The sequence below is a fragment of the Poromitra crassiceps genome (assembly GCF_964638095.1).
Source record: "Poromitra crassiceps genome assembly, chromosome: 7".
NCBI lineage: Eukaryota > Metazoa > Chordata > Actinopteri > Beryciformes > Melamphaidae > Poromitra > Poromitra crassiceps.
In genome coordinates this window covers 32204606-32229447 of record NC_139628.1, presented here as the reverse complement: position 1 = coordinate 32229447, position 24842 = coordinate 32204606, and the positions used below count along the sequence as shown (strand labels likewise).

The following is a 24842-nucleotide window of genomic DNA, read 5'->3' as shown; positions in this document are numbered from 1 at the left end:
GAATTGGTTTAACTTTTTCCAGACTCATCATCACTTGCAGTATTATTTTACAGATTCAATTTGTTATTTACGTGTTGCATGTCCACTCAACCGCTCCTCTCCATCTTTCCGCAGTGAGAAAATCTCCCAGAGGGAAACAAGGGGGCGCCAAAGTCGAGGAAGAGGAGGAGCCTCTCGGTCTTTCCGCAGTGAGAAAATCTCCCAGAGGAAAACAAGGGAGCGCCAAAGTCGAGGAAGAGAAGGAGCTGCCCGCTGCTAACGTAGCCCCTCCCACTCCGCGCGACGACGCCTCCTCGTTGGTCACGGACCCGCCGGTGTCGTTGAGCGACAGCCAGCCGGAGCTCCAGGAGAGAGGGGCTGAGGCGGGAGCGAGCCAGCCCAGCCTTGGTGGCTCCTCTGCCGGGCTTGAGCCGCAGTCTTGCCCCCCGGAGAACCAGCAGGGAGAGGCGGGAGGTGTGGAGACGGGAGAGGAAGTACAGAGAAAAGGTAGAGAGGCCTGAGAAGATGGAGACAAACATACTTTTTTTGTTAAAAAAAAAATGTGTTTGTTGGTTTATGGATGTCTGGGTTTTGTTTTAATATACACTGTAGGGTTTGACCTTTTATTAGGATTTTTGACACAATTTAAATTACAATTGAGTTTTCTCCCTGGATTATTACTCTTTTTCAAGGTTATGAATATAACCCCGGTTTTATGTACAAGGTGATGGGATACCTCACCTCAGAAGTACTACTTTATCTCTACGCCAGTACCGTATGCTGGTGTTGGTAGAAAAGGCAAATCACTCTGCCTTGGGTATAGGGGCAGAGCCAACTCGCCGCCCTGCAGATGTCCTGGCGAGACTTCCCACGAGTAGAGTGCGCACGGAGCCCCTGGGGAGGCTGTGTGCCCTGACTCGTATATCCCAAGATGATAGCCTCCACAACCTAATGTGAGACTGTTGCTTGGAAATGGGCTTACTCAAAACAAGGAATGGCCCAGGAGACAAACAGCTGTTCAAACAGTTTTGTCCATATAAGTGCACGGACAGGGCATCAACTCTGAGCCTGCTGTTCCCCAGGAGGAGCACCCAAGGCTTCATTCCTAGAGTGATTCCAAGCCTCCATAACCTTAGGCATGAAAGGCTGGCTTAGGAATCATAGTCACCCTCCCATCCCCTGGAGCAAACGGAGTGCACGAGGGCTGGACAGAGAGCATGTAGATGGCGCTGTGTTGATAGCGGCTCCCCTGCTGCAATGGTTCAAAAGGGTGGCCTTTCAATCAATCATACTGCATCAATCTAACAAGGTATTGGGACTCCCCCTCTCTCCTCCTCTCTCCCCTTCATCTCCTCCCTCACCTCTTCCTTTCATCCTTCCTTCTCTCTCGCTCTCCCTTTCCCCCTTTCCTTCCCTCACCTCCCCCCTCCTCTCGTCCATGCATCTTCCTCTTCTCCCTCTCCTCGCTTGTTTCTCTCTTCTGCCGCACTCTCCTCCTCTCTCCTCCTTGCTCCCTCCATCTCTACTTCCTCTCTGTAGTTGCCAGTAAACGGCGGAGGGAGGTTGTCCCATCAGAAGCGAAGCGACCTCGTTCCCAGTCTTCCCCAAATGGTGAGTGAGACACACACGCGCGCACACACACACACACACACACACATGCACATCCCTATCCCTTATATGACTCTTCTCCCCTCCTTCCAGAAACATCTCCAGAAGCTTCAGAGGGTCCGGTCAAAAAGTTCAACAAGAGGTTATGCTCAAGGCCCCGCCTCTGATTGATCCTGACTCCGCCCACTAAGTTTTGTATTTTATTATCATTATTGTTTTTTATTATTTTTTATGCTGTGAAGAAAAACTGAAACTTGACTTTGGAAAACGCACAAAGCATCATGACAATCATGACACATCAGCAACTGTCTTGAACCAGTGTAGATGTGCAACCTACAGTATTAGGCAGATTTTCTATTTTCTGTGATAGAAAGTCTGCTAATTTAATAAGTATTAAGTCAACACACTGTGTGCTTTTTTTTTTTTTTTTTTTTTTACACCACAAACCACTTCTGTTTTATGATGCTGCAAGTGTACCTTGACAAGTTCTATCAAAAAAGTGCAGCTTGTTAGCCTCCTCTGCAGTATTAGCGTCAGCCATGCTAGCGCAATTTCCCATTGTTGGATCCAAGGGCTTGGTATGAATGTAAACACGATCTATATTATAATCTATTATCAAATCTATATCAAACACATGGTCTCCTTCATAAACAAGCTAATGTATTAGACAAATATTAGCAAGGAAAGATAGAAAGGGAGTCCATGCTTTCATGTTTTGACCTCCAGGAGGGATATTTTCTTTGTATGTTTTGTGGTGGTTCTTTTTTCTTTCCATTTAAATGAATCCAAAATGGCACCATCAAAGTCCACTAAAGGCTTATATGCCCTTATTGGAAAGATTTGACATCTTTGAGTTGTTTGTGAGATTTTCGTCTATATTTTGCACATTTGAGAACTGTTTGTAAGTTATTTCAGTTACTAACATCTAGAGGGGGGAATTCAACCACTTTGAAAATCTAGCTGGCTGATGATGGCTGGCTAGTGATAACTGTTGAATTTTGGGATTCACCCGACCTCACAGTTCCCTGTACTAAACCCATCAAACACCGTGTGTGCCTATGTGTCACTGTCCTGATGGACTTGACCTAATCCTTATTTAGTATTCATTCAGCTGTCACATGTTCTCTTAGGCTGCCGAGGATCCAGTGTGATGACTTGTTTCTGTTGTACAGTTTGCTCAGTTCTGTTTTTGAAAAGACAATATTACTTAAAATTTTTATCTATGACCTGATCTGTAATTAAATTTAAGATTAATAAATTAAAATTTGATTTATAAACGTTGTGTTGGCATCTTTGGAGATGGATGGATGGATGGATGATTAATAAAAAAATCTGGTGATTTTTAAGGTTCCTGTCCGATCGGTGTTGGATGGTGGTGGGTTGATTGAGCAAAGGAAAGATTAACTTAATCCCACCCAGCCATTTTGAACACTTGGGCTGGAAAAGTCTACACATGATTTATAAAACTACCGTACTTGTGTAACCAGATACAACATTTTATTAATCCACAGTATTTTCCCTGGATCCTTGGGAAACACTCAGTGCTCAACCATCTTTCTGCTAATCCTTGTATCAACACAAAGGTTCTACTACCATCACTTTTGGCCTGACATGAAGACAATTTGGCTCATTGGATCCACAGGAGTCTCAGCTTAAAACATTCTAGTCTCAGCCAAACTATTTGATTGGTACTCTAAGGCCTATAAAATAACCCTTCAGCCAGAGGCAGAACTCACCATCTTCAGCTGCTCGGAATCCTATCTGCTCCTTCCTACGGCTGTGCAACAGTCTCTGATGCAGGGGACGACTGTCGCCAAGAAACTCATTCTGAAGGAGTGAAAGTCCCCCTCCCCACCCTCTTTTCAGCTGTGGCTGACGAACATGGTCTCGGTTATACGTATGGAGAGACTTTGGTTCTTTAGGACCAATTCACTTAAGGAAATTCCGAATTATCTGGGACCCGTTTCTGGCCTACTTGGACGAGGTTAAAAGCGACATGTAACTCACCCAACTGACTTCTCATGGACTTCGCGTGGGATCCCACGCACATCTCTTACAAGCGCATAAGCACTTTACGCGGCTGGTAGTGTGTGTGTGTGTGTGTGTGTTGAATATGCTCAACAGTGACGACCAATATGTCGGGGAGCTCGCAAGAGGTTCTCTGTTCCTGGACCTAAAAAGACGCAAGGACCCCCTGGCACGTGGGTCGGATCCTAGTTTTCTGGGTTTCAGGAGAAAACCCAGCGGAAAGCTGGACAGTGGCTCCCCTGGCTTTGGTGTGTGGTCCGATTGGCCTGACTTGAACGATCTATGTGGCTGGGCCAAAGTCACACTGGAGTGGGTGGGATCCAACTCAAAGGTAATGAGTGTCTCGGAGGAGATTATATCTGATCCCAGCATCACTGTGAGAGCGACCGTAAACATCTGTGGAACAGAACACCAGCTTCCACTAACAAATGCCCGAGGTCACCTCTTGAGGGCGCAACAGCAGAGAGCGACAACACTGGACTGAGTTGAAACTCCAAGGAAAGCTTGCATGTCTTCCTGTAGCAGATCACTCTGTGTCTCATGCAGTATTTAAAAACCTAGCTATAGATGAGAGCATTGTTATCTTCACTATAAAAGCAAGACTACAGGCCTTACCAACCAAGCTCAATCTTTCCATCTGGCTTCCGAACAGTCATGCTCCTCACTGTATACATCATGGTCATGAACAGATCACTGAAACCATGTCTCACATCTTAAATGGTTGCCATGCATACAACGGGCTTTACATATGTAGGCACGATAGAATAGTGGATTTGATATCAAAAGATATCAACTCTATTTTCAGATCTTCTATTTCACTCTATATCTATAAGCATTCCACCGTGAAGCCGAGCATGTTCAGTCTGTGTAGTGATGACTCTGATGTGTTCTCTAATATTCCAGCTAACACTCCTGATGATGTTGTCATGAATGAAAATCTCAGAGAGGTGTTTGTTCTTGAGGTTGGCTGTACCTTTGACCACAGCCTAGAGGAGGCCTTTATAACCAAGATGCTAAAATATCAACAGCTGGAGCAGACCATTTCACAGCTGGGCTACAGGTGTAAACTTATAGTTTTCATATTTGGTAGCCTGGGTCATGTCCATAAGCTGGTTGTGAGTGGCCTCCAGATGGCTGGTCTACCTAAGAGAAGGGCCAAACAGTTAGCAAGGTATTGTTCAGTATCTGCTATTATTGGCAGTCGCTCAATATGGAGGAGGCGCTGCTTTTTGTACCCATGAAATTGGATACTGTCCCTTATCTTGTATTACAGTATAACTGTATGTCAATCTGCCTTTGTCATCACCCTGTGTGGTATTATATATATCTTCTTTGTATGCATTATTGTGGTTGCCAATTAGGCACTCTTGTATCTGACCAACTCCCAACATCTGATTGCATTACTAGTGTTTATGTCCTTTGTACTCTGTATCTATGTGGACATAAATAAATCATTTAAATGTGTGTTGTGTGTGTGGGGATCAGCAGGTTTACATTCAAAGACTCACATGTTGACGTCGGCCTCTTCAGGGTCACTGTCGGGATCCATTGTCCCATGGGGTCTCTCTTCCCTGGTTCCCCACGTGCTGTCCATTCACAGGATTCAAGAAGAAACGATAGAAGTGTTTCCTATTATACATCATCAGACTAGAGTGTGACCTCACGCAAGAGGAAAACAGCAGCCATAACATAAGGGCCTCAAGTCTATCAAGGTCGTCGGTTCAATCCCCGGGACCGGCAAGATAACTCTGGGTGGGTAAAGTGAAAAGGCAGCGCTTGAACCTCCCTCATTATTACCACCACTGAGGTGCCCTTGAGCAAGGCCCTTAACCCCAACTGCTCCAGTGGAGCTGCTCAGTGGCCAGCAGATCAGACTGTGGTTGTACTGGTCAGCTTCCAGGTATGAATGTGTGTGTGTGTGTTTGAATGTGAACAGGGCACTCCTAAAAAAGAGAGCAGAGGATATTGAACAGGTGTCTTCGTAAAATACGTGAATATTAGGAATAAACATTGCTCCCAGTGCCATAATCCATTGTTCAAAATGAACATAATATATTTGACTTGATAACAAGAATGGAGAAAATGATCTTAAAGCATCAGGCATTGCTAATCATAAAGTGGTGAGACTGACCTTCATATGAGTCTGGGTCTGGTTGGACTTTCTCACAGTCTCAGCCAATCAGAGAGCTTGGTAAGACAATAAGCCAGGGATGCTCTTATTGCTGGCGGTCATGGTTTGATCTCAGGGGAACAGATAGAGGAGTGATGGAGAGAGGCTCACAGAGGCGTTATTTCGAATCCCACATAGGTTACGCTAAAACCATGCCCTGTGCCCCGCCTACGCAACAGTCAAGGGCAGGGCCGATTTTACCAACGGGCTTACCCGGGCTGAAGCCCGGGGCCCGGGACATCAAGGGGCCCAAAAAAAAAAAAAAAAAAAAATTGGGGGGGGGGGGACCCTTGATGTTTTTTTTTGGGCCCCCTGTCCAGGGTCTTCGCAAAAAATGTTTTTTTTACTGACGCCATTCAATTTTTTTTGCAGAGTAATAACATCCACTGTGAGAGAGTGTCCACCCGCTATGCCGACCACTCGCAATGCCGACCTTAGGTTTAGGCGTGGGGGGTGGGAGAGGTTAGGTTTTGGGTTAGGGTCTGGGGGAGGTTAGGTTTAGGCGTGGGGGTGGGAGAGGTTAGGTTTTGGGTTAGGGTCTGGGGGAGGTTAGGTTTAGGCATGGGGGCTGGGAGAGGGGAGGTCGGAACAGCGAGAGGTCGGAACAACGACATGGAACCCTGTGAGAGGGCTCCCGAATTTGTAGATGAAATAGTGCAATTCAAAGAATTCATCAAAAACAAAGACAATAAAAGTGTGCGGCACTTGCTTCAAATAATAAGGAAGAGGAACCTGTCATCAGTTTTTCCAAATGTGGATTTACTTAACTCTCCCTGTAACAAATGCCTCTGGAGAGCGCTCCTTTTCAAAACTTGGGCTTGTCAAGAACAGGATACGGTCTACAATGGGACAAGAAAGGCTCACCCACTTGACATTGATGTCATTGGAAAGTGACATTGTTAGAACATTGGACTTCACCACTCTAGTCAAACGCTTTGCCACGGCAAAAGTCAGGAAGAAGACATTTCAGGTACGAACAGACTTGAATACTGCTTGATTGATTTGTGCAATAATTGTGAGAATGTGTGTGTGCACTGTAATAATAACAGCAATAATAAATACTAAATAATAATAATAAAAGTGCTTGTTGTGACATCTCAGTGGCAATGTTTTCTTTCCAATCAGGCTGTTTATGAAAGAACATGATGGCTAAACCTACAGTTTGTGTTTGTAAGTTAGAATGCTGACAGGAGAGCAGGTGGTGACATGAAAGTTAGTGAGAAAAGGAGAAGATACTGAATAATGACATCACAACAGTATAATCCTAATGTTGATTTAAAATGAGATATTCCTTTAAATACGGCTAAAAAAGGTTAAAAAAAAGGGGCCCAGGGGCCCATGAAGTGTAAAATCGGCCCTGGTCAAGGGCCGTGAACAGTATTCCTTGCAGTCTGGATGTTATGACCAGCGGAGAAGCTCTGCACGCTATCTCACGCCTTTACAAGTAACGTGTAGTCCCCATCGTCGAAGTGGCATACTTTCTGTATTGATGTTAAATGTATGCTTGTTGACTTGTTTGCTTTGGAATTAATTAAAATATATAATATATATATCATCTACGGCTGACACTGCGAGACCGACGTGAGTAGTCTGGGCCCTAGATATATATATAAAGGCCTTTATATATATCTATGGTCTGGGCACCCCGCTTTTTGTCATGGGGGCGTAAACCACGGAACCAGAATGAACACCGGAAGGAAGTGCACCAAAGAACGTCTTTGTTGCCGTTAGCTTGACGTCTCTTTCCTCGATTAATTGTCTGACGCAAAGCTTCTGTATTGGCTTAAAAGATGTGAGATTGTGAATCCGCAATGTTTCTACTTCTCGCCGAGAAGAGCCTGGTGACGCGAGGTTAGACGTGAAAGCTCGGTTCAGGACACGCTCGGTTTTTCTCCTGTGCCGCAAGGCAAGGCACAGGAGAAGTGGAGTTGGAGCTCCCGTAAATAATTTGAGCGGAGGCCCATTTCATTAGTTTACAGCTGTAATTGACCAACAGAAGACGCTGTAAGTATGGATGATATGATCACGAATATATAAGTGGAGACGAGGCTCCGTTTAGCACTGAGAGAGGAAGAAGAAGCTCCTCTCTCTTATGGACTTAGAGATGAATGGTTTAGTTAGCTGTGAAGCTAATGGAGCTAACGTGTTGGAGCTTTGAAGAACAACGTTTGTCAGTAAATCGTCCAGGAGGGAAAGTTGCTGTGTCACTGTATGGAAATGTCTAATGTCCAAAACATGACAGCGTTGGTGAACTAGCAACTAACTGCTGCTGTTGAAGAGATATTTAGCCTGTTTGAAGAAGATAGCAGAGTCAGAGGAGGAAGCTTCTTTGTCTGAGTCCAGACCTTCAGATCTTCCCACTCCACTGAGTTGACTGCTTCTGAAGAAGGAAATGGAGTGTAACAAGTTAACCATTCAGTCTGATCTCAGGCTAGAATCTTCTCATTCTAAAAAGAACAAGCAACACTGTTGGACACTGCTGGACATTGGTTTAAATCCTGTAGTGCGGTTACACAGAGTAGCCATACCTCCAGACTTCCAGCAGCTGTTGGTCATTAAAGAAGAAGCTCTCCCTAAGCTGCGGGAGTGGAGCCCCAGTCTGGACCAGGAGAGCACAGAGCCCCCACACATTAAAGAGGAACAGGAGGAACTCTGGATCAGTCAGGAGGGAGAGCAGCTTCAAGGGCTGGAGAAGGCTGATATCACCAAGTTCCAATTCACTCCTGTTCCTGTGAAGAGTGAAGATGAGGAAGAGAAACCTCAGTCCTCACAGCTTCATCAAAGCCAAACTGAGGAGAAGAGAGAGGCAGAGCCTCTAGCCAGCAGCTCAACTGAACAGATGAAAACAGAAGCTGATGGTGAGAACTGTGGAGCATCAGAACCAGACAGTGCTGGCAAGACTTCAGACTCTTCTGAGACTGAAGACAGTGATGATTGGACAGAAACTCACATGGATTCACAGAAAAACAGTGAAGTTCTTGGGAACAAACACTTTAGTTGTTCAGTTTGTGGTAAAAGATTTGGTCATAAGGGACACTTTACAAGACACACGAGAATCCACACAGGAGATAAACCATTTCAATGCTCAGTCTGTGGTAAATGTTTTGGTTGTAAAGGAGACTTGACAAAACACATGAGAATCCACACAGGAGATAAACCATTTAAATGCTCAGTCTGTGGTAAAAGTTTTGGTCAGAAACAACACATGATCATACATATGAGAGTGCACACAGGAGATAAACCATTTCAATGCTCAGTCTGTGGTAAATGTTTTGGTCTGAAAGCAAACTTGAAAGAACACATGAGAAACCACACAGGAGATAAACAATTTAAATGCTCAGTCTGTGGTAAAAGTTTTGGTCAGAAACAACACTTGATCATACATATGAGAGTGCACACAGGAGATAAACCATTTCAATGCTCAGTCTGTGGTAACAATTTCAGTTGTAAAGGACACTTGACAACGCACATGAGAATCCACACAGGAGATATTAAATGCTCAGTCTGTGGTAAATGTTTTGGTCTGAAAGTAAACTTAAAAGCACACATGAGAGTCCACACAGGAGATAAACCATTTAAATGCTCAGTCTGTGGTAAAAGTTTTGGTCAGAAACCACAATTGATCATACATATGAGAGTGCACACAGTAGATAAACCATTTCAATGCTCAGTCTGTGGTAACAGTTTTGGTCAGAAATCATACTTGATCAAACATATGATAGTGCACACAGGAGATAAACCATTTCAATGCTCAGTCTGTGGTAACAGTTTTCGTCAGAAATGTACCTTGAACAACCACATGCGAGTCCACACAGGAGATAAACCATTCCAATGCTCGGTCTGTGGTAACTGTTTTGGTCATAAAGGTGCCTTGAACGACCACATGAGAGTCCACACAGGAGATAAACCATTTCAATGCTCAGTCTGTGGTAACAGTTTTGCTTGTAGAAAAACCTTGAAAACGCACATGTTCGTCCACACAGGAGAGAAACCATTTAAATGCTCTGTATGTGGTCACTGTTTTGCTGATAAAGGAAACTTGACAAAACACATGATAGTCCACACAGGAGATAAACAATTTAAATGCTCAGTCTGTGGTAAATGTTTTGGTCTGAAAGTACACTTGAAAGTACACATGATAAGCCACACAGGAGAGAAACCATTTAAATGCTCAGTCTGTGGGAAATGTTTTGGTCATAAGCCAAACCTGAAGAAACACATGATACTCCACCACACAGCAGAGGTCACTTAATATTGGGCTGGACAATAATTCAATACGGTAATTGTCTATCAATGGAAACATATTGTCAGACCATTGTTTGGGTGATGTTAATAACAATTTTGTTCTAAATAAATTATAAGATGCAAATAATTTCTGTCTCAAAATGAGATGACATAAATGAGGGAATATTAGTTGAAAATTACATTACATTACAATACTGGTCATTAAGGGCGCCTGTTCAGAGCGAGGGGAACTGGTTGGAATAGCGTGAACCTCCCACGTGCTATGTCCTACCGGTGAAGCTTCCTCTGTCAGGTGAAAAGAAGCGGCTGGCTAATTGCCCATGTCTCGGAGGAAGCATGGAGCCAGTTTCGGCTCCCCAGATCGGCAGAGGGTGGAGTAGCAACCAGGATAAATAAATTAAACTAGCACTAATGGGGGATAAAAATGGGATAATAAAATCTGAAAAAGAAAATTACATTACAATTACAATTCACACTCTAATTGGACTTGCTGAGTTATAGAGTTGTTGGTACTCTTCCCAGACACTTCTGTTATATCCTTTTTGTTAAAGCAGGTAGAATAATTTTTAATAATTGAATCTGACACTAACTTTTCTATCAAACTGGGCACAAAAACACATTTTCGTCAAAGCCCCCTAAAAGTGAAACCTGTTTGGTAACACTTTATAACCATTTACAAAACATGAATATACATTTGTAGATTATTAATAAATGTTATGTTAACATATACAAATGTGTTGTAAGTCATCTATAAACCTTTAGTAAATGAAGTGTTCCCTCACCTGTTGTAAATGTGTAAATAATTTACAATTCATTTACAAGGCTTTCTGCACATCCTAATCTAAAGTGTAAACCATTCATGACACATAAATGCAGTATATGTGTGATTTTAAACCCCTTCATGGGCAGACTGAGATCCACTCTTTCAGTTGCTCCACAGTCTCTAGGCTCTAGTAGGTTGTGCTTCTTCCATCAGGCTCTGAGACCTGCTAAGATAACCACGCCCCCATTCTTCTGCATTCACTGCTTGTGTGTTTAATGCCTGCTCACATGTTTGATTTGATCTTGTAAACTGAGGCTTGCACAAGAGTACTGTACTGAGTACTGTACTCACAATGTTTACTTCAGCAGTGCTTCATGTTATCACGTGACAGCTTGCCAGCTCTGGCCTGATACAATACTGCCATCTAGCGGTGTTAACTATACGCAGCAGTGCATGTATTCACATATCAATACAGTTAGCAAATCTACAGTGTATCTATAAATAAAGTGTACTTTTTGTTATCACTGTTAGAAATTAAAATTGTTAAATAAAGCTTGGTCAGATACATTTCTTCTTGATCATTGGAATGGTTTTAGCATTGTAAACCTGTTCAATTGTATGTAGCCTAAGCTGAATTCTATCAGTATTATCCTGTAGCCTCTTGGCACAGGACATGTCTGACTTCATAGCCAGAGTTGAGCCACACCAGTTTCACTAGCAGGTAATACTGATACAGCCTTGTATATAACAGGTAATACTGATACCAACCTTGTATAGAACAGGTAATACTGATAGCCTTGTAGAACTCGTTCCTTCAGGTAAGACCTTGCCTACCTTGTGTGCTATGCTCGTCTTATAAGTTTGTTAATTGTTCATTGATTGTGTTTAGTTAGATCTAGCTAGATTAGATGCTTGTGAACTAGGGCTATAAATAAACACACTTGAACTGTGAATCATGTCATTCTGCTGTCCTGGCAGTTCACCTTCAAACTGACAGTTGCTCTTCTCCCTGCCTGACTTGATGCAGTCAAATAAAGCTCTTGAAACAAACATCTTCCCACTTGAGTTGTTCTCTCATTACGAAACACTTGGTAGACGACTCCACACTTTATTGGCCACTGTGACAGTCAAGCAGATGGAATTGAGTGGATGCTGATAGATGCAATGAATCTCTTTTTTTTTTACAAGGGCACACATGTTTTATTTACTTGCCGGTATTTAATTTCAAATATGCAACAATATCTGACAGAAGTCATGTGCAGGACAGTAAACTAATTTCTTCATCTGCTGCAATAAGGACTTCACTAGCCACAGCGACGTCGAGTCAAAAGGCTACCAAGCATTTGACTAGCAGCTGGCAGTTGGAGGGGGGGCAGTAGCCAAGGAAGACAAAGACACAAGTCAGGTTTTATGCAACTTATATTTGCAAATGCAAATAACAATGTCAGACTTCCTGAATATCAACATTTATTGACAAATAAAAACTGTAAAAAGGAACTATTTAAAAACATTGACAAGAGACATACATACATACATATACACACATACCTATATACATATAAATATATACATACACATGTATATACATATTACAAATATATATACAGTACATACATATCATTCAGTAATTTAAAAACAAATAAAATTCTTGCACAATTGAGCGTAAGTTAGCCAGGTGGTATTTCCTGTTGGTGACTGACGACAAGTTAGCCTGGTGGCATTTCCTGTCGCTGACTGGCGACAAGTTAGCCTGGTGGTATTTCCTGGTTGATTGTCCCATGACAGTGTATTGAACCATACAGTGCGTGAGTTCACTTTGGCTTAGTCCAGATTTCAGGGTGAGCTTGTGAGATCTGTGTGCCTGCCGGCCAACGGAAACATTGGCTAACTATCGCTGCCAGGCTGGAGCTCCATCCTTCGCAGAGGACGTCCCAGCCAGCTCAAAGTTATTGAATAAAACTAATAAAATCAAGTTTCTGTGTCAAAGGCGACACAGCGATCTCACAGACGTCTGAGGCTCCGCTTGCTGCGCGCGGCCTTGGTGGAGTTTGGTTGCGTGCGGGGCAGCAGGACGTGTGGGCGGGGCAGCAGCAAAGCAAATAATTCATTTTCATTTAATTAATTTTCAAATGTAAATTTGAATTACGGAGTGTGCCTCAACCAAGTCAATTCTACTATCGATCCAGTGAGCTGGACGGGAAAAGTATTTGTCCGATGTCAATTTAGGTGGCCTGGTAACCAGCCTCAATGAATCCTTCATTAGGGTCTGGATGCAACTGGATGCAGTTACTTTTTCTAGTGAACGTGGCCCCGTCCTCTGCGTCCCCGGCTTCTGCTGCAGCCGCAGTTCCCCTGGGCGTCTCGGCACGGCCAGACCGAGTCAAGGCTGGCTGATGGCTTCTGTGTCCGCTTTCTTTTGCAGCCACAGTTTCCTTGGGCATCTCTGCAGGCCCAGACTGACTCCTCGCTCAAGGTCGGAACCAAAGGAGCTTGGAGCTTGGGCTTGGAGATCTCCCTGAAGGAGCTTGCAGCTTGGGCTTGGAGATCTCCCTGAAGGAGCTTGGAGCTTGGAGATCTCCCTGAAGGAGCTTGGAGCTTGGGCTTGGAGATCTCGCTGAAGAGCTGCCCCCCGGGGGTGGCTTCCTTGTTGTGGAGCAGGGGGGTGATGCGCTCAGTCAGGTACATCCAGGTGGAACGCCAGAGCAACTCGGCCAGGCGTGGCATGCCGTGACTGTCACTCAGGTGGACCTGCAAAAAGAAGCGTTTAAGAAACATTACTTTCAGGGCTGGATTTATTAACACAGTGTGATGCCCCAGGGTGACCCAGACTTGACGTGCTCCCCCCCCACGTGGGGGTGGGGAGGTTAACGCATTTACGTTCCAAAAGTCATAAAAGTTATTCACGTTTGTGAAGATTATCATGCGGAACCCAAATTCGCGCTCCCATAAACTTTTGTTAACCACAGACCTTATTTTGTGCATTTAAGCGAAACCCCCATGTTAAATCCCATAGACTTTTCCACTGAAGAACCCGGATGAAGTATATTTCCGGACTCATTCCTGCAGCTCTCCATGTAGATGATGGGGACTGCCATCATCGCACGTTAATACAATTTGGCTAATTGAATTTATAAGAGTCTCAGCTTTCCAGTCACACTCAATTTCTGCAATTCCAATATTGTTTATGGGTCCAATATGCAGAACATTTCAGACTAGGCAAAAATAACACATTTATAATGCATGCAAAAAACGTCTGACCCATGTCACATGTGACGTTCTTTTTTTACAGCCCCGTGACTCGTCAGTCTAGTAGTAGCCGCCTGATTCTGTTATTTTTCTATCATTTTTTGGAGTAGTGCAATTTTACATTTTACAACCGGGAGAGGCTTGTGTTTTCCCCCCAAAAGGGGGCGGGAACATGTGCCGCCTCCAAAACGACATATTGCCGATCTGATGTATACGAGGGATCAGCCGAGCATGCATTTTGGTAAACAAACCGCGTCACTGGGTGGCAACGGCAATGGGACCCTATGGAGGCCAAGTGGCGCGAGGCTTGAATGTCTGACTCTATAGCCAGTTAACTCTGTTTACATTTTAAAAACGGCAACAGTTCACACAACTTTAACACGACGTGCATATATTATACATCAAACTCTTGAGCTACTTCTGCTCTCACTCAGAATGTCAAAATAGAAGCGATGTGATGTATCGGTTTTTTTGAGATATTAACGTTTAACTGCCACGGGGGTTCCGCATTTCTGGGTGGCAAGTGACGCTGATCCCTCGTATATATACGCCTAACTGAACTAATGAACTACAACTACATGATGTCACAACATGATGTCACACGTGATGTCACAACATTCTACTTACACCATCTCTGCTCCACAGCTGAAGGTGGTGTGATGGAAAGTGCTCAGCAGTGGAGAAGTACTTGACACCTTAAAAAAAAAAGAGAAAGCACCATGAATTGCTGAAAGAAATTAGCGTATAGCCCAATATTTTAACTTTTTGTGGCTTCGCAAAAACCATAATGAAGATCGTGGGAATTATAATATGTCTTCAATCACTTTGCCTAAGAAAATGGACTCCATTATACATGCGACTGTACTCAAACAAAGGTCTTTTTGACATACCCATATGTGCTGCCACGCGCCGAAACTCCCGCCGCAGATCATCCTGCTGAGCCGCCTCCACGTTCAGACGCGGGGGGAAGTCCATCACAAACACCTATACAAAACAGTAGGCAGTCGTTCCATTAGTTAGTACATAAGGGCATGTTTCTTAAAATGCCATAGGCTACCCATTAGAAATTAGTATTGCGCAAAACAAAAGCTCATACAACACAATCAATTAGCCTATAATACCCCAAGATAACAATAACAATAAAGCCAACCTGCGTCTAAACTTGAGCCTACCTTAGGCCAGCGCCTGCAGACGGTGCCCAGGAGCATGGCAAAGTCGGCCCCTGCCCCGTGGATGGTCCGGCTGGCTGTTAGGTTGTTACTCGGGGCCAGGACGCAGACTGCCTCGGGGGTCCGACGCACAACAGCGTGACGCACCTCCACCTCCAATTCAGCTGCGCTGGCCCCCGGTGTCGACATGACCCCGAAGGCCAGGCTCCCCTCCGGCATCTTCACGAAGCCGTCTGCTATGGCTCTGAAGTGCGAGTCGCCAACAAGCAGGACAAACTGGAACAACAGAAAGCCATTTTGTTTTTTTTTAACGTTCATTTATTATTCCTCACACAAGTAACCTCCTTTGTTCATCAATTCAACCAATAACAATACCTTCTTATCAGTAGACTCCGCTGGAATCATGCACTTGTGACGGCGTCCTGTCCAGCGTGAGAATGGCCATTGCTGGACTGGATGGCGATATCCTGTACCGCCTATTAGTACACAGACAAAAAAAAACACACACAAGTATAAGACAGTTTTCATTTTCACAAGAAGGGGGCGACATAGCCTGAGTCACTGCCACTCACTAAAGATGCAAAATCTCTCAACTGTCTCAGCCTAGGCCAGGGGCCAGCAGCAATTTTAACCTGTGGCACGGCAGTGAGCACACAGTAGCAATAAGTTCACAATTGATGTTTTTTTTTGTTTTTGTTTTTTTGTAGAAATGCCCTGCCAAATCATCTATCTCACAGCAATTTGCAGTGTCATTTCAATGTCCTGATTTTGGATGCATTAACATTTCAATTTTCAACAAGTACACACCAATTCCATATTATTCTAGTCTGAGATTGCACTCTGTTCCAACCCCAATGTTTCCAACCAGAGACCTGGTCGTACTTATACACGTATATCGATCGGCCTAGCTGTTACTCCAGCTGGGGTGAATGTTACCCCGCTAGCCGAGCACATTAGCGCCCGGCGAACGTCACGCATTTCCCATTTTTACACTGTGCCATTTTCACGTCTAGGTCTAAAAAGCCGGCTCCTACCGGAGTCTTCACGTGAAGTGAAGACGCTATCCGATGCAAAACATCCTCTCTTCTTTTAATGACACCTAGTTGTTGCATCCAAATTGTTGCATAAAATCCACTTTTCTGTCTTTCAAAAACCGAAACGCATTTATCTGGAGCAACCCGGAAGTCGTTGTTCCGGGTTGCTTCCGTTGCTTCAGATCAGAGAAGAAGAAGAAGCGGCGCTCCAGATAAATGCTTTTCGGTTTTTTGAAAGACAGAAAAGTGGATTTTATGCAACAATTTGGATGCAACAACTAGGTGTCATTAAAAGCAGAGGATGTTTTGCATCGGATAGCGTCTTCAATTCACGTGAAGACTCAGGTAGGAGCCGGCTTTTAGACCTAGACGTGAAAATGGCACAGTGTAAAAATGGGAAATGCGTGACGTTCGCCGGGCGCTAATATGCTGCTCAGTATGAGCGAGAAGCGCCCGGCTAGCGGGGTAAGGGCCAGGCCCGCCGCACACCATTACGCAGAGTACGCAGACTGCGTAGGGCATCATGTGACTGAGGGCACCAAAAAAAATTTTTTTTTTTTTTGGTGCCCTCAGTCAGGCCACTCACTGAACAGCAGGCCAGGCGCCGCCTACTGGTTTACTAGTGTTTTTATTACTTTATTCAGGGTTAAAGTGGGTGCATCTCATTGTAAAATTGGACTCGGCCCAAATTGGGCTTCAAACGGCCCAAATCTGTCTTCAACCGGCCCAAATCTGGCTTCAACTGGCCCAAATCTGGCTTCAAACGACCCAAATCGGGCTTCAAACGGCCCAAATCTGGCTTCAAACAGCCCAAATCTGGCTTCAAACGGCCCAAATTGGGCTTCAAACGGCCCAAATCTGTCTTCAATCGGCCCAAATCTGGCTTCAACTGGCCCAAATCTGGCTTCAAACGACCCAAATCTGGCTTCAAACGGCCCAAATCTGGCTTCAAATGGCCCAAATTGGGCTTCAAACGGCCCAAATTGGGCTTCAAACAGCCCAAATTTTTCGCCACCGCCCTTCGGACGCCGGCACGCACGTCGGCCCGTATCGGCCTGGCCTGCTTGGTATCTAATGCCCGGCCTGAATTATGATCCCAGTCCGCCCCTGCTTGCATGTACAGTTTAACAATCGCTTGTTTGCTGACATGTACAGTAATTCTAACAATTGTTTGTTTGCCACATGTAATGTAATGTGAGATACACTAGTATCGTTCATAATTAATGAATTTGCAGTCTTTCGTTTGACAGTTATTGAAAGTTTTGCGGGAGGGGGGGGGGGGGGCACCACAAAACAATTACGCTTAGGGCACCCAAATGGCCAGCAGCGGCCCTGGTAAGGGCGAATGTAAAACATCGCTGAAAGGAGAGGGGGCGGGGGGGCGCTGCACAGCCACACTCAACTCCAACTCTCGTTGGAAATTTTAAATTTGATGTGCGTCGATGATGCGGTCTTGATGTGGCACACTGACTGACACGCACATTTTGAAAATGGCACAAAAAACTTCAAAATTCTGTCTCCAGAGAGATTCAAAACGGTTGCCGAAACCTCTGGTTTGGGAGATTTTTCACTTACCCAGACCATTTCTCTTGCGCTGTCTTTCGCCAACACGTCCAGGATTCTGGTCACTCATTGCGATCATCATATTTCTTTCTCTCGGTGATCCACGGTATTTTCAGACGAGCAACTGACTGTGTGTAAACTAACTGACATGCCAGCCAGGCCAGTGCCAGCTTTTATATGTATGAGGCATTTGTGGCGGTGACGTCACTAAGAACGTCACTAGTCTTATGACTCACGAGCCAATCATATGCGCTCTCTCTCCCTGGCTTGACAGTGAGCCAATCACAGGCTCCGACCATGGGGCTCTGACCCCCCCCCCCCCCCCCCCCCCTCTCTCTCTCTCTCTCTGGGCACCTTTCATCGCTTTTTGTCATGGGGCGTAAACCACGGAACCAGAATGAACACCGGAAGGCAGTGCGCCAAAAAACGTCTTTGTTGCCGTTAGCTTGACGTCTCTTGCCTCGATTAATTGTCTGATTCAAAGCTTCTGTATTGGCTTAAAAGATGTGAGATTGTGAATCCGCAATGTTTCTAAAAGAACTTCTTCAAAAACTTCGTTCGGTACGTCCATCTTTTGTTTTGTTGTTTGCCGTTCTGATACTTGGGTCAAATTGTCAAGTTAACGTGAAAGTTGACGAGCTAGAAACGCTGCCCATCCGGTCTAGGGCGGGCTCTAGGCCGGAACCAGGTAGGGTGACAAAATCAATTGTGGGTGGGAGCCAGGCTCTTTCTCGCCGAGAAGAGCCTGGTGACGCGAGGTTACGTGAAAGCTCGGTTCAGGACACGCTCGGTTTTTCTCCTGTGCCGCACAGAAGAAGTGGCGTTGGAGCTCCCGTAAATAATTTGAGCGGACAGCGGAGGCCCATTTCATTAGTTTACAGCTGTAATTGACCAACAGAAGACTGTAAGTATGGATGATATGATCACGAATATATAAACTGGAGACGAGGCTCCGTTTAGCACTGAGAGAGGAAGAAGAAGCTCCTCTCTCTTATGGACTCAGAGATGAATGGTTTAACTAGTTAGCTGTGAAGCTAATGGAGCTAACGTGTTGGAGCTTTGAAGAACAACGTTTGTCAGTAAATCGTCCAGGAGGGAAAGTTGCTGTGTCACTGTATGGAAATGTCTAATGTCCAAAACATGACAGCGTTGGTGAACTAGCGACTAACTGCTGCTGTTGAAGAGATATTTAGCCTGTTTGAAGAAGATAGCAGAGTCAGAGGAGGAAGCTTCTTTGTCTGAGTCCAGATCTTCCCACTCCACTGAGTTGACTGCTTCTGAAGAAGGAAATGGAGTGTAACAAGTTAACAATTCAGTCTGATCTCAGGCTAGAATCTTCTCCTTCTAAAAAGAACAAGCAACACTGTTGGACACTGCTGGACATTGGTTTAAATCCTGTAGTGCGGTTACACAGAGTAGCCATACCTCCAGACTTCCAGCAGCTGTTGGTCATTAAAGAAGCAGCTCTCCCTAAGCTGCGGGAGTGGAGCCCCAGTCTGGACCAGGAGAGCACAGAGCCCCCACACATTAAAGACGAACAGGAGGAACTCTGGATCAGTCAGGAGGGAGAGCAGCTTCAAGGGCTGGAGAAGGCTGATATCACCAAGTTCCAATTCACTCCTGTTCCTGTGGAGAGTGAAGATGAGGAAGAGAAACCTCAGTCCTCACAGCTTCATCAAAGCCAAACTGAGGAGAAGAGAGAGGCAGAGCCTCTAGCCAGCAGCTCAACTGAACAGATGCAAACAGAAGCTGATGGAGAGGACTGTGGAGACTCTTCTGAGACTGAAGACAGTGATGATTGGACGGGTAATAAACACATTCCAGACACCAAACACCGCATCGCCCCTCGGCGCGCTGCCCGAGCTGGTCGCCTTGCTGCAGGGCAGCGAACGCTGGATGAGTTGTTCGCGGTAGTCAAACCCGTGACCAACATCGATCCGGTTCCAGCGCCTGGTCCCAAACCCAAGCCGGACCCCGTTCCTGTGTCCCAGCCCGAACGAGACGAGACGGAGTCAGAACTTTCTGACGAGGAGGAGAACGAGGACAACACAGCAACAGACAGGATTTCCCAGGAGGAGCCATTTTCCAGAGCGCATTTGCGCCGTGCAAAGACCCGCCGGGATTACATTGAAAGTGACTATGACTCTCAGCCATCACAAAGCTCCCAGTCTTCTGAAGAGATGGTGCCAATTGTCCATGTCGAGGGCGAGGAAGACTGGAATCCAATGCGACAGGACCCCGATGATCGCGGTAAGGAGTAATTTTGTTGTTGATATATATGCATATTGTACAGACAGTACACACACACACACACACCTGCTGAGGTCTGCATGTTGTTGTTTACCAGCTTCACGCACAAAGTCCCAGTGATGATGTCATCACACTCACACAAAGTCCCAGTAATGATGTCATCAGTGTGTGTGTGTGTGTGTGTGTGTGTGTGAGAGACTACACTGTCTCTCTGCATTCTATGATCCTATAGTTTACTGAGACACTAGTACACTACACTGTCTCTCTGTACTAAATGTGATTATATAGTTTACTGAGGATATGTTGCTTTTATTTCAGATGAGGAGCCGATTGTTGCACAACCCAGTGAGCCCACATCTCAGAATAAACAACCTAGATCAAAAGGTCAAATCTTGTTTCCCTCTTTTCGGTCTTTGTCCAAAATGGCTGATCTACAAGCTCACAATTATACATGTTGTGTGTGTGTTGTAAATTGTATTGTAATGTATGTATTTCTTTATTTACAGGCCGTGGTGCAGATGGAGAGCCGATGGAGGGACAGTCCAATGACCAACCCAAGAAGAAGGGCAAAAAGAAAGACTGCACCAAAGGTATGTTCATTTTCCCTCTTTGCCCAATATAGCTGATCTACAAGCTTGTGCGTGTGTGCAATGTGTGTGAGTGTGCTATAGTAATGTATTTGTATTTCTATATTTTTATAACACCTATCCTGTATCCAGAGCAGCAATGGTACTGCATGGATGAAGTGCCGTGGGAGCCAGAGGACATCCCGTTCACTGCAGTTCCTGGACCGCTCAACAGTGCTGCTGCGCTGGAGTCGGACAAGCCAGTGGACTTCCTGGAACTCATCCTGACCGAAGAGCTGCTCCAGTATGTTGTTGACCAGACCAACCTCTATGCACAGCAGCAAATTGAGGCTGGCGCAACGAGTGTAAGGATCGATGCATGGAAACCTGTTGACCTCCCTGAACTGAAGACCTTCCTAGGGCTCCTCTTTCTGACTGGGCTCATTGTAAAGCCTGACCTGTTGAGTTACTGGTCCACGAACAAGGTGCTGGGGACCCCCTATTTTGGAAAGACAATGTCCCGATTCAGGTTCCAGATCATAACGCGTTTCCTGCATTTTACTGACAACACAGCAGTGAGAAACAAGGATGACAGGTTGTTCAAAGTCCGCCCAGTCTTAGATATTCTAGTGAACAAGTTCCAGGAACTCTACCAGCCAGGCCAGAACATCTCAATAGATGAAGGAACTTTACTGTGGAGAGGCAGATTGAGCTTCAAAGTTTTTAACCCACAGAAACCTGTGCGTTACGGTATAAAAAGTTATGTATTATGTGAGTCCCAGACAGGATTTTGTTATAATTTGATGCCTTATTGTGGAGACGGTAAATCTCTTGTAGATACAGTGTGTGGTCTCCTGTTGGGGCTGGAACAGCAGGGCTACAAACTGTACATGGATCATTTTTACAATTCTGTAAACATGTGTGATATCCTGCTAGATCGGGGCACTCATGTATGTGGCACACTGAGAAGGCATAGAGGAGAACCACCAGCTGTACACCATGCTGAAAAGGCCACCCTGCAACCAGGGGGCAGAATTGCCTTCCACACTGACCGGGTTCTGTGCTTGGCATGGCGGGACACAAATGTTGTGAGAATGGTATCCACATTTCACCAGAACGAGATGGGACGGGTCTTGACGTGGAAGAAAGGTGTGAGGGGGAAGATGGTGAAGGAGAAGCCTGTCTCTGTGATAGGGTACAACCATTCTATGAACGGTGTTGATAGGCTGGATCAAATGATTTCGTACTACCCGTTTATCAGGAAGTCCTATAAATGGACAACTAAATTTGTTATGTACATGTTCCAAATCTGCCTCCACAATGCTTTCGTCCTGTACAGAGCTAAAAACCCACAGGGCACAGTAAAGACCATGTATGCGTTCCAGGAGTCTCTGATACAGGCGTGGACCACTGCCACAAAGCTCTATAGAGTTCCCTATGCTGACCGTCGGAGTAGGCTGTCTGCCAACCTGGCAAACCATTTCCCTGTCAGGCATGACCCCACCCCCAAAAATGACAACCCAGCAAAGAAATGCAAGGTGTGTCTGGTCGACAAAAAGAGAAAGGAGACACGTTTCCAGTGCAACTTCTGCCGCATCCCCTTGTGCAGGGTCCCCTGCTTTGAGGTCTACCATGACACTCTGAACTAGAAAGAGTAAATTCCCCTCAATGGTGGAATGAACTCCCCACTGAGGTCAGGACGATACCGATTTTAGCCGATTCCGATTTTCTTTCTAAGAACAATAATTGGCAGGTTATTTTTTAACTTTTTAACTTTGCTTTAATAGAAAATTAACATTCATGTCACATTTCTTAGCATTTGCATGAGGTAGGACGATCTCACTCAAAAACATCTCAAAATAAAAGTGTTCCAGGTTACTGGACAGAGCTTTTCTTTTTTGTGTAAATACAATGAATATAAAACAATTAATTCCAGTATATCCAACAGCTATCATGCATTTACTTTTCCAAAAGAAAAAAGGTGCAACAGAACAGGGGCTTCAGATGGAAAGTAGCCTATGGCTAAATCTGTTACAAAGCATCTCTTTCCCTATGGGGTTTAATGTTTTTTTGTATAGGCCTATGTCCCTGCCAAATAAACTAATAAAATAAAATAAATAAATGTCAAAATGTTATCCATGGACAAGGAGTTTATAGCCTATAGCTCTGGAGCCCAGAGACCTTCGAAGCCATGCCCACTCTACAGTTGTGGATTTGGCTGTTATTGAGTAGCCTAGATGAGGAAATGAGTTTGAGTTGACTCAGTTTGAATATCGTAGTTTACACACGGAGCGCGTTTTTTTTTATCCGCCATTCGGAAAAAAATCATCTCTCACAGAAAACCTTGCACACTGGTCCGATGCGTTTTATTATTATGTTCGTCGTTCTATTCGCAATACGAAACAAAAGTCCTCTCTTGGCTGTACACGTTAGGGTTCGGGTTACAACGTGACTGACAGATAGCAGCAGCAGCAGGCAGCGGTGATGTGGAGGCTGGTCGGGGAAGAGGGGACGGTGAGGTGAAGCAAGCCGCTCAGACTGGAGTGTACTGTGGACTCCAACCTACCCGGCCCCTCCGCGGCTCCACACTGACTAAGACATGCTGTGGCATGTGTGTACTGTGTAGTGGCAGCTTTCGTTTTGGCTGCAACTCATCCACTCTGTCTTGCTGCTTTTGGGTTCGCGCACGTCACTTGAAAATCGGCTCACAGAATCAGCATTTTAGAGTGACCGGCGCAGATCACCGATTGAGGCCGATCACGTGAAAATCGGCCATTTCCGGTCACGTGCCGATCGATCGGTGCATCCCTAGTATTTACATGTCTGATGTCAATACAGTTCAAAATAAAAATTGAGAGCGAGTTCTGCCTGAGATTGTGTCCTTTACAAAAATGCCTTTTTCTCCAATTTCTCTTCTCAGAGAGACCTTTTTGGTGAAAACAGGGTGTATATAAATGGCTATAAGTAGAGTACAGAACATGCTAAAAGCTCACTTTTTTTTTCTGGTGAACCCCAGAGACGTACATCTTCATTTTGAGGTTTTGCAAATCACAAATCACTTTGGTGCTAATAGATAATTTACTGTGGGTCTTGAAAGATGACCAACAATTATGAAAATCTTTGGCCTGAGCTAAATATTGGCAGTCCTAAACTGGCCATGAATGAGTTAATAAATGTTATGTTAACATATACAAATGTGTTGTAAGTCATCTATAAACCTTTAGTAAATGAAGTGTTCCCTCACCTGTTGTAAATGTGTAAATAATTTACAATTCATTTACAAGGCTTTCTGCACATCCTAATCTAACGTGTAAACCATTCATGACACATAAATGCAGTATATGTGTGATTTTAAACCCCTTCATGGGCAGACTGAGATCCACTCTTTCAGTTGCTCCACATTCTCTAGGCTCTAGTAGGTTGAGCTTCTTCCATCAGGCTCTGAGACCTGCTAAGATAACCACGCCCCCATTCTTCTGCATTCACTGCTTGTGTGTTTAATGCCTGCTCACATGTTTGATTTGATCTTGTAAACTGAGGCTTGCACAAGAGTACTGTACTGAGTACTGTACTCACAATGTTTACTTCAGCAGTGCTTGCCAGCTCTGGCCTGATACAATACTGCCATCTAGCGGTGTTAACTATACGCAGCAGTGCATGTATTCACATATCAATACAGTTAGCAAATCTACAGTGTATCTATAAATACTGTGTACTTTTTGTTATCACTGTTAGAAATTACAATTGTTAAATAAAGCTTGGTCAGATACATTTCTTCTTGATCATTAGAATGGTTTTAGCATTGTAAACCTGTTCAATTGTATGTAGCCTAAGCTGAATTCTATCAGTATTATCCTGTAGCCTCTTGGCACAGGACATGTCTGACTTCATAGCCAGAGTTGAGCCACACCAGTTTCACTAGCAGGTAATACTGATACAGCCTTGTATATAACAGGTAATACTGATACCAACCTTGTATAGAACAGGTAATACTGATAGCCTTGTAGAACTCGTTCCTTCAGGTAAGCCCTTGCCTACCTTGTGTGCTATGCTTGTCTTATAAGTTTGTTAATTGTTCATGGATTGTGTTTAGTTAGATCTAGCTAGATTAGATGCTTGTGAACTAGGGCTATAAATAAACACACTTGAACTGTGGATCATGTCATTCTGCTGTCCTGGCAGTTCACCTTCAAACTGACAGTTGCTCTTCTCCCTGCCTGA

General features: G+C 44.6%; 2 protein-coding genes across 2 annotated transcripts in view; both read left to right on the top strand.

Moving 5' to 3' along the window:
• LOC310779114 (uncharacterized protein) overlaps nucleotides 1-1967 on the top strand; it is a 31775-nt gene extending 29808 nt beyond the window's left edge. The window contains exons 22-24 of the mRNA XM_083639615.1: nucleotides 115-486; nucleotides 1519-1590; nucleotides 1681-1967. The gene's annotated coding sequence lies outside the window, so the exon portion shown is untranslated. The remainder of the gene's footprint in view (nucleotides 1-114; nucleotides 487-1518; nucleotides 1591-1680) is intronic.
• A 16843-nt stretch (nucleotides 1968-18810) lies between these two features.
• Nucleotides 18811-24283, top strand: LOC310779543 (piggyBac transposable element-derived protein 4-like; the record flags this gene model as incomplete). The annotated part of the gene is made up of 5 exons (XM_083640067.1): nucleotides 18811-18817; nucleotides 19207-20055; nucleotides 20374-20439; nucleotides 20562-20645; nucleotides 20775-24283. The coding sequence occupies 5 exons, from the start codon at nucleotides 18811-18813 to the stop codon at nucleotides 22268-22270; spliced, it is 2502 nt and encodes an 833-aa protein (XP_083496193.1). The 3' UTR covers nucleotides 22271-24283.
• Nucleotides 24284-24842: the final 559 nt, after the last annotated feature.